The sequence below is a fragment of the Pelophylax lessonae genome, assembly GCF_965119305.1.
Source record: "Pelophylax lessonae genome assembly, chromosome: 7".
NCBI lineage: Eukaryota > Metazoa > Chordata > Amphibia > Anura > Ranidae > Pelophylax > Pelophylax lessonae.
The window spans coordinates 189,395,597-189,405,905 of NC_138774.1; the positions used below are offsets into that span (position 1 = coordinate 189,395,597).

At 41.9% G+C, this 10,309-nt stretch overlaps 1 protein-coding gene across 1 annotated transcript in view; it reads left to right on the plus strand.

Annotated features, from left to right (window-relative positions):
• STKLD1 (serine/threonine kinase like domain containing 1) overlaps positions 1-2,609 on the plus strand; it is a gene marked incomplete at its 3' end in the record, with an annotated part of 49,352 nt that extends 46,743 nt beyond the window's left edge. The window contains exon 18 of the mRNA XM_082263254.1: positions 2,503-2,609. Within this exon, the coding sequence (XP_082119380.1) occupies positions 2,503-2,609 (107 nt within the window). The remainder of the gene's footprint in view (positions 1-2,502) is intronic.
• Between the last annotated feature and the right edge of the window lie 7,700 nt (positions 2,610-10,309).

Below are 10,309 nucleotides of genomic sequence, written 5' to 3' on the forward strand. Positions count from 1 at the left end.
GACCACTGGGGGAGTACATGCCCAAACCAAAGATGGCCCCCATGTGAGCTCTATCCACTTCACCTGGTCAGCATAATGCATCATTCCCTTGAATGTAGACACTTAACTTTCTCTTCCACAATTGCTACTAGAATGCATACTGGAACATGGTGCAACTGGAGCCCATCCGAGAGGAGATGTAGCACACATAAATTAAAAAAAAAATAGAAAACATACTTATTTTGGAAATGCCGTGTAATGGTTCAATGGATCCACTCACTTCTGGAAGGCAGGCTCCAGACACGGACAGCTCATCTGAGGAACATAGCCCTGGCTGCACTGCTGTATGAGGGGCTAGTTAGCACCTGATTTTTCACCCAAAAAGATCCACAAAGTCCCCTGCGTTATCAGAGCATTTAGCGTCCTAAGGTCAGGGACTGCGCTACAGGGGCTTAACCTATGTTAAAAACCACCAAAGGTGGCAGGTAAGGGTTTCTTCTCTTCACACTGGCTGTGAGTTCCGTAAGGACAAAAAAGGAAATGGGCTGTTTTGGGGGTGAACTTTTTTTTTAGCTATGCTCTGGCACTGTTCCTGTGGGCGGAAGTAGGCAGGGCTACTCTCACATGTATGCTGCCATGGAGGCACCAGTAAAAAGTTTTGCCTTTAGTGTTTAAATGATTCATTTACAGGAGAGCTTGTTCTGTTGAAAAGCAACAGACTTAATGGCTAGATCCCCATATCAAAATAAAGGAAAGAAAGCATGAAAAAAAAAAATAGTGCAGCAATCACATCTAAGAATTGATAAGCTGCAATATAATAAATGTTTGCTTTTGGGTTTAATAGCCATTTAATCTGGTAAATCATGCTTTTAAAAGATTTTGTTAACAAAAACTATTTTAATTTGCTGTCGTGCAAATCTGTAATTGACCATGACCCGTCATTGTAGTGCAACAGTTGCTGTATTGTCACAGGAATGGATGTTTTCTAATTGGGATGAATGTGTAGCCCCTTCTGCTACCCTATATCTATTATCTACTGTATATTGCTTTACATGTTATACAGTATAAGTGGTAGGGGAAAAGAGGGTGTGAAGTAGTAAATCGTTTAGGAGGAGACTTTTGATCCACTTTTTAGGAAACCTGGACAAACTGGCTGTCTAGTTGATCCAATAGCTTCAATATTTTTTAAATCACTAACTGAAACCAAGTGTGCAGATCAATAATTTTGAGAAAAAGAATAACCAATAGACACAATTTGATATTTTAACAAGGAAAAACTCTTTTAGAAAATTAGAAGTGCTTTATCTCGCTATCTCATTTGTTCTTACGGTCTAATCCCATTCGGTGAAGTTACATTGCAGACTTTTGTGAAGATTAAGGTGTACTTTTATGAACGGGTGAATTTTTTTCTCTGTTGGCTTCTCTACAGTTCTCCAGGGAAAATGATCACCTCTGGCACCCTTTTTATGAATTGGAGAACTTCAGTTCGCCCAGGGTGATCAGAGGAGAACGGTTTTCTCGGAGATCTGTGTAGAAGTCAATGGGGCGTCTGTAATCTCGTGAGACAAAGCGAGATTACAGTAGTATGAAAATCTCTGGCGCGCTTTAACAAGCAGTGATAAATTATCACTGCTAAGTACATGAGGTTAATAAATAATAGTCCCCTTACATAAATATATATATATATATATATATATATACACTGAATACACACACACATACATTGTATATATATATATATATATATATATATATATATACACATACATACACATTAAATATATATCTACATGTATGTGTGTATATACATATATATATATATATATATATATATATATATATACATACATAAATATGGCAGGGGGGCATGATTACTGTGTTGGGGGGTCTGAACGAGGAAGAAGGAAGTCCATAATCTTCTTTTTTCCCCCTCAGTTCTTCCCCGATTCTGTCTTCACTCCCCGCTTCACAAGCTCCGGGCTGGTGAACCGGGAGTGTGAATTCTGACCCAGATCGCCAGTGAAGTGCGGGGATCGCAGCTTCATAGCCTGGCTGTTTCTGTGTCAGTCAATGACAGATTCCGGTGTGAAGAGATGATCAGCGGAGAACATGTTCTCCCCCGATCATTTCTGTTTCATAAACTGAGAATGATCGGAAATGAGCTGTGATCAGCAGGATCACTGCTCATCTCCATTTCATAAAAGGACACCTTAATGTGATCAAGGACTTTACATAAAGCTTTTTGGTTACTTTTGTGCTTATTCATATGGGCAACTGGATTGTAGCAATCAGATGTGACAGCATTCTGTGCTATGGCCACAAACAAACTGGACAATTAGCTGTGTCCACTGAACCACTGTCCCTGGATACAAACTATCTGCATTCCGGGTTGGTCAAACCCCCTGTTACAGTTGACGATGTTTCAACAACTTCAGCTTTGCCACAGTTATAGATTATAGAACAAGAGCCAGAAGAACAAGTTACAACAGTTATTATTACTCTGCCCTCTTGTGTCTGTTGCAGGAAGCACACACTCCGAGTTATGTTCACAACACACAAAGGAACTGCTGAGGGAAATTAAAGATCGATATGAATCTGTGGAGGTAAGGAAGTTTCAAGCATGTGTGTGATCAAAGCATTATAGAACCTGCCAGTGGCGGCTGGTGCTCAAAATTTTTGGGGGGGGGGCGCAAAAAGAAAAATGTAATAGGTATTGCTTCGCGGCAAAAAAATTGCGTGACTTGGAGGTCATGGTACAGGCATGGCTCAGGTGATGGTATAGGCATGGCACAGGTGATGGTATAGGCATGGCACAGGTGATGGTACAGGCATGGCACAGATGATGGTATAGGCATGGCACAGGTGATGGTATAGGCATGGCACAGGTGATGGTACAGGCATGGCACAGGTGATGGTATAGGCATGGCACAGGTGATGGTACAGGCATGGCACAGGTGATGGTATAGGCATGGCACAGGTGATGGTATAGGCGGCATGGTACAGGTAAAGGTATAGGTGGCATGGTACAGGTGATGGTATAGGCATGGTACAGGTGAGGGCACAGGTCGGCTTCAATCACTTACCTGCTCTCCTCCTGGGCTGCCTGCGAGACGTCCACGTCGCTGCTCCTCTTCTCGAGTCCTCTTCTTCTGACGGCGGCGGGATTCCGGGAACCGTCCACGGCGCTGCTCATCTCGTTCTCTTCAGTCTTCTGGTCTTCCGATCGGTCCGGGCGGCGGGAAGGAGATCGGGCAGTGACGGTGCGTGACTGACGCACGCACCGGCACCGCCCCCATTGCGACGTCAGCAATCGGATGTCCTGGATGATGATTGGTCCAGGCTGGAGACTGGACCAATCACAGCCAGGATATCACGAAAGTGGGGGTGTCCTAGCGTTATGACCTGCGCCCAGGTTACGCCCCCAGAAGGCAGCCAATCGGCGCCTCTTCTGGGTCGTAAACCCCACCCCCCCCATAGCCACCACATAGGCCGGCGAACGCGATTTTTTTTTAAACTTTATTCTTTTTGTAATTTTTTTTTTCCTTTTTTTAGGGGGGGGGGGGGGGGCGGCGCCCTGGCGCCCCCTATGCACAGGCCGCCACTGGGACCTGCTTTAAAGCAGAACTATGCAACTATAGATCCTGTGGGTGCTTTTGCACAGCTAGCTCCCTCCTCCAGCTATTGGCGCTTTTCCACTACATGGAACCGAACGGTTCGGTGTGCTTTTCCACTGCATGGTACCGCATGGTACGGTGTTGGAACGGTTTGGTACGGTATGGCGGCGCTTTTCCACTACATGGAACCAAACGGTACGGCTCGCTTAAACAGTACCAACTCGGTTGTGGTTCCAAGAGGGCCGTATCGGTACCATATCCCACAATCATTTGCATGCTGCCTTGACTGTTTGTCACTACTAGCCACTGATTGGTCAGAGAATCGTTGTTATCCCACCCACTTACTATTAGTGGAAAAGCAAACCGTACCAACACCGTACCATGCGGTACCATGCAGTAGAAAACCAAACCGAGCCAAGCAGGGCCGAGTGGAGCCGAGCCGGTAATTGCAATGTTAAAGTGCCATAAGTGTCTACTCTCACCCATCACTGCACTTCTTTGGTCTTCCTCCAGGTCTGGAGTGTTAAGTCTTCAGCCTATGTCACCTATGGACGATTTAACTGCCATACCTGCATGCAGGAGTTATATTGTCCCAGCACAGAGCACTTGTACACAAAAAATGCATATGCACTGCATTCAGTGTACAGTTAGCTGAAGTTATATAACGGAAAGGGTAAGAGGTTATTTGGCAGGAAAGACAGAGCGCAACTATTGTTACTCTGACTTTCTAGAAAGAAAGTCAGTAACAAACCCTCCTTCTAAAAATGCTAGTTTCCTGGCTGGCATGTTGCCCTTTAGCTTTAATACTTTGCATCACTGACCCAGAGCAAGGAAAATTATAATTTTTGAAATGGATCAAAGCCCTTTTTTTTTTTTCTTCTGTTAAAGCGGATTGGACGAAAAACAATGTACAGTGCCTTAAAAAAAGTATTTATACCCCTTGCAATGTTCCAGATATTGTCATGTTACAACCAAAAACTTAATTGTATTTTATTGGGATTTTATGCGATAGACCAGTTAAGGCAAACCTTGGCACCTCAGATGTTTTGGAACTACATTTCCCATGATGCTCAACTATACTGCAGAGTGCATAAGCATCATGGGAAATCTAGTTCCATAACATCTGGGGTGCCAAGGTTCGGCGTCACTGCGATAGACTAACACAAAGTTGCACATTATTGTGAAGTGGAAGGAAAATGATAATCGTTTTTCAAATCTTTTACAAATAAATATGTGAAAAGTGTGGCGTGCATTTGTATTCAGCCCCCTTTACCCAGATACCCCTAACTTCTAGTGAAACCAATTGCCTTCAGAAGTCACCAAATTAGTAAATAGAGTCCACCTGTGTGTAATTTAATCCCTGTATAAATACAGCTGTTCTGTGAAGCGCTCAGAGGTTTGTTAGAGAACCTTAGTGAACAAACAGCATCATGAAGGCCAAGGAATAAACCAGACAGGTCAGGGATAAAGTTGTGGAGAAGTTTAAAGCAGGGTGAACAGCTCGTGGAGCACTGTTCAATTCATCATCTGAAAATGGAGAGTATGGCACAACTGCAAACCTACCATGACATGGTTGTCCACCTAAACCGACAGGCCGGGCAAGGAGAGCATTAATAAAAGAAGCACCCAAGAGGCCCTCTGGAGTAGCTGCAGAGATCCACAGCTCAGGTGGGTGAATCTTTCCTCAGGACAACTATTAGTCATGCACTCCACAAACCTGGCCTTTATGGAAGAGTGGCAAGAAGAAAGCCATTGTTGAAAGAAAGGCATAAGGAAGTCACGTTTGCCGTCTGCGAGAAGCTATGTGGGGGACACAAACATGTGGAAGAAGGTGCTCTGGTCAGATGAGATCAAAATTTAACTTTTTGGCCTAAAAGCAAAATGCTATGTGTGGCGAAAAACTAACACTGCGCATCCCCACCGTGAAACATGGTGATGGCAGTATCATGTTGTGGGGGTGCTTTTCTTCAGCAGGGTTAGGGAAGCTGGTCAGAGTTGATGGGAAGATAGATGGAGCCAAATACAGGGCAATCTTAAAAGAAAACCTGTTAAGAGTCTGTAAAAAAACTTGAGATTGGGGTGGAGGTTCACCTTCCAGCAGGACAACACCCATAAACATACAACCAGAGCTGCAATGGAATGGTTTAGATCAAAGTATATTCATGTGTTAGAATGGCCCAGTGAAAGTCCAGACCGAAATCCAATTGAGAATCTGTGGCAATTGATGTAGAAAAATATACTTAGTATATTTCCACGCGCCACTGGGAAAGGGTGAATTTAGTATAATGTGCAATTTAAATGATTATAATTAAATAAATAAGTGAGGTAGCAGCTGCTGTATAAAATGATGAGGTAGTTATAAGTGATTGGTCTAGACTAGACCAATCACTTATAAGAATCTGTGGCAAGACTTGAAAATTGCTGTTCACAGATGCTCTCCATCCAATCTGACAGAGCTTGAGCTATTTTGCAAAGAAGAATGGGCAAAAATGTCACTCTCTAGATGTGCAAAGCTGGAAGAGAACCCCAAAAAGACTTGCAGCTGTAATTGCAGAGAAAGGTGGTTCTACAAAGTATTGACTCAGAGGGGCTGAATACAAATGCACGCCACACTTTCACATATTTGTAAAAACATTTGAAAACCATTTATCATTTTCCTTTCACCACGTCACAATTATTTCCACTTTGTGTTGGTCTATCACATAAAATCCTAATAAAATACATTTACACTTTTGGTTGCAACATGACATAATGTGGAACATTTCAAGGCGTATGAATACTATTTCAATGCGCTGTAAATGGACAAACAATCCATTTTTTCATGAAAAAATGGCTCTGGAACTCACATGGTTAAGGACTCTAGCTGGTAATTGTAAATATGGATGATAAACTGATGTAAACTTTGTTTTTTTTTTTTCTTTGAAAAAATGGGACAGAACTGATAAAACGAATGGTCCACATGTGTGAAAGGGCCTCAGAAGTATTAAAGCCATATAAAGCCAAGCAGCTAGTCAATAGAAGGAGTATCAATGTATGAAAGGCATACTTAACCACTTTAACACCAGCCGCCGCAGATGTACTGCGGCAGGCTGGTGCTCCCAGGCAAACCGCCGTACATGTACGGCGCTCGTCTGGGAGGAGCTAGGGGGCAATTGCGCGTCGCCGGAGGCACGCTCCCGCTTGTCAGAGGGGAAGCCAGTGCGTGAAGGACGTGAAGCCAGTGCGTGACAGAGGACGGCTGATGTAAACACAGCCATCCGTACTTCTCACTGAAGTGGTCACAGATGTCATGTGATCCTGCTATAGGATCACATGTCTCTGTGATGACTTCACAAGCCCCCACAGTTAGAATCACGCCCCTAGGGTCACATTTAATTACTTAATCACCAGTACTGTTAACCCCTTCCCTGCCAGTGTCATTTTTACAGTGACAGTGCATATTTTCAGCACTGATTATTGTAGTAATGTCACTGGTATCCCCAAAAGTGTCAAAAATGTCAGTGAGGGGTCTGATCTGTCTGCCTCAATGTCGCAGTCCCACAAAAAAAAAAAAAAAAAAAAAAAAAAAAAAAAAATCGCAGATCACCACCATTACTAGTAAAAAAAAAAAAAAAAAAATTACATAAATCTTTCCCGTAGTTAGTCAACGCAATAACTTTTGCACAAACCAATCAAAATACACTTATAGCAATTTTTTTTTTTTACCAAAAATATGTAGCAGAAAACAAATTGGCCTAAAATGTGAAAAAAAATTTAGATTTTTAAATTTTTTTTTTGAGAATTTCAAAGAAAAGAATGTGAGAAATAGTTACTTTTTCAAAATTGTGCCTATTTTTTTGTTTATAGCGCAAAAAAAAAAAAAAAAAAAAAAAAAAAAAAAAAAAAAAAAATCGCACGGGTGATCAAATACCACCAAACGAAAGCTCTATTTGTGGGGAAAAAAAAGGACGTCAATTTCGTTTGGGTACAGCGTCGCACGACCGTGAAATTGTAGGTTAACCACTTGCCGTCTGCTTACGGTAATAGTACTGCGGCAAAGTGGCTCGTTATCGTCTGACGACGTAGATCTACGTCAGACACTCCCTTTTCTCAACGGCGCGCGCGCCGCCGGAGGCTTGCTCCCGCTGTATTCAGACACAGCGGGAGTCGGGCCAGGGGAGGAGCAGCGGCGATCGCCGCTGCTCTTCCCCGATTGTCTGGGATCTAGTGTGGAGATCCGCCCGCTTGTGTAAACACAAGCGGGCGGATCTCCTAAGTGACAGGCAGGGTCAGATTGCAGGGTTCAGCATAGCTGAACCCTGGATCTGTCCTTGTGTCACTCAGTCACCTCCCCCCACACACGTCAGTAAGCACCAGGCATACATTAACCCCTCCCTCTCCAATAAAATTAACCCCTTGCCTGCCAGTGTCATTTTTACAGTAACAGTGCATATGTATAGCACTGATTACTGCAGTAATGTCACTGGTAACCCCAAAAAAGTGTCAAAAATGTCAGTCAAGGGTCCGATCTGTCCGCCGCAATGTCGCAGTCCCGCAAAAAAAAAAAAAAAAAAAAAAAAAAAAAAAAAAAAAATCGCAGATCGCCGCCATTACTCGTTAAAAAAAAAAAAAAAAAAAAAAACACCAAAAATGACAGAAATCTTTCCCTTAGTTAGTAAACGCAATAACTTTTGCGCAAACTAATCAAAATATGCTTATTGTGAATTTTTTTACCAAACATAGTAGCAGAAAACAAATTGGCCAAAAATTTAAAAAAATTTTGATTTTTACATTTTTTTGGGGGGAATTTCATATAAAAAAAAATGTGAAAAATATTGTTGTTTTTTACGCTCTTTTTTTGGTTAAAAAAAAAAAAAAAAAAAAAAAAAAAAAATCGCACAGGTGATCAAATACCACCAAAAGAAAGCTCTGTTTGTGGGAAAAAAAGGACGTAAATTTCGTTTGGTTATGGCGTCGCACGACCGCGCAATTGTCAGTTAAAGTCGCACAGCGCCGAATCGCAAAAAGTGGCCCAGACGTAAGACAGCAAAATCCTCTAGTGGTAAAAGTCATGCAGTGCCGAATCGCAAAATAGGCCCTGGTCACTGAGCAGCCAAATCCTCCGGTCTGAAAGTGGTTAAAGAGAATCCCAATTTTTTTTTTTTTAACATCAAATAAATTATTATATTATAATCTGGGGCCTCAAAAGTCATTCCTAACTGCCAGGTTTCATAGCCCTAATGTAAGGCTGCGCCCCTGCCTTCTCAGACCGCTACTATGGTTTTTAACATAAAATGCTCTGCCCTTATTTCACTGCCTGCCATAATCGAACACCAGAGATGTTGTTGGGCACATGTGGTTTTGTAAACTTTTGTGGCAGAAAGTGCATGTAGCCAATGCATGTTCACAAAAAGATCAACCTGCACTCTGCCTCTATTTTCTGTAGAAACAGCACAAACACGTATGAGAAGGATTAATAAATAATAATCCTGTAGTGCTGTCCCTTTTTTAATCCATTTAATCATTTTTTTTATTTTTTCTTAGGAGATTGTAACACTGGTGGAATCTACCCTTTCCAGAATAGAAAACTGAAGAGGTAACCTATTACTTGCAATCCTACTTGTTGGGAACAAGAAAAACTTTTTCTTAAAGCATACAACTGGAACTGGCTACTTTATGTGCAAAATATACAAAAATGTTTAATGGGAAGTGACATAAAATATATCTTGTGAGGGTGTCCAGCTCCAGCCTCGGTCAAGTTTTTGTTTGTGGCCTGTTCTCCTTTGTGAAGGTTTTCCATTAAAAGGATAAGATCACCTTTGGGAACACGTTACATGTTCCACCCGTTTTTTTTAGGGTGGAATATGTAGCATGTTCCCACTACTGCAGCCATGCCCGATGCCTTCTCTCCCTGTTAGAGCAGTACAGGGAGAGATTGCCTATAAAAGCTGTCACTTTTTGAAAACAGTGCAGCTGTGCAGGGCTCTGCCCATACAGAGCTTTGTGTATGAATTAACTAAAGTACAGACATCCTTTGCACCTGGCGGCTTGTAGTATTAAATGAACCACCATGGTGCGGTTGAGCGCCGTGGTAGTTCATTGAGTCTTCCTGTCAGCGTGAAACAGCTTGGCCGTACGATGTACGGCCAAGATGGCGCACGATGACAGTCTGCAGGAGACCTGCATGGCATCAGCGATATACTTATGCTTACCAGGACTTAAAAAATGTGCATATATTTATTTTTGTTTTTTCAAGTGAACCTTTTCTTTAAAAAAAAAAAAGCAATGGGAAAGCTCTTTAGTGGGATCACAGATTGCAACACAACAGTTTTTTTCAGTAAAATGCAGAACCTTTTTATAGTTTGTTATTACTATCCTTGTTTCCCTGTCCCAGAGGTAATTACCTCCTTTCTTGCCATTCTGTCCTGCAAAAGGATGACAAGCTCAGAGATATTAGTTAATAAAACATTTTTATTTCACATAATATAATAAAAACAGTTATCAGCTTCCGTAAAGGCACAACATCCACCTTCAGTTATTAAAAATATTTTTGCCAAGATATGTTTTTTTTCCAAGATAGATGCACAGTATTCGAAGGATGTATTGGAATGTTGCTGCTACAATAAAAATATTGCACCTCTTCCGATCCACTCTGCTGGAAAGTAATGTTACAGGGACAGCACACCTGAAAATTGAAATCTCAGATTTGTGTAGATTCTGGCAAGCTAAATGACCAA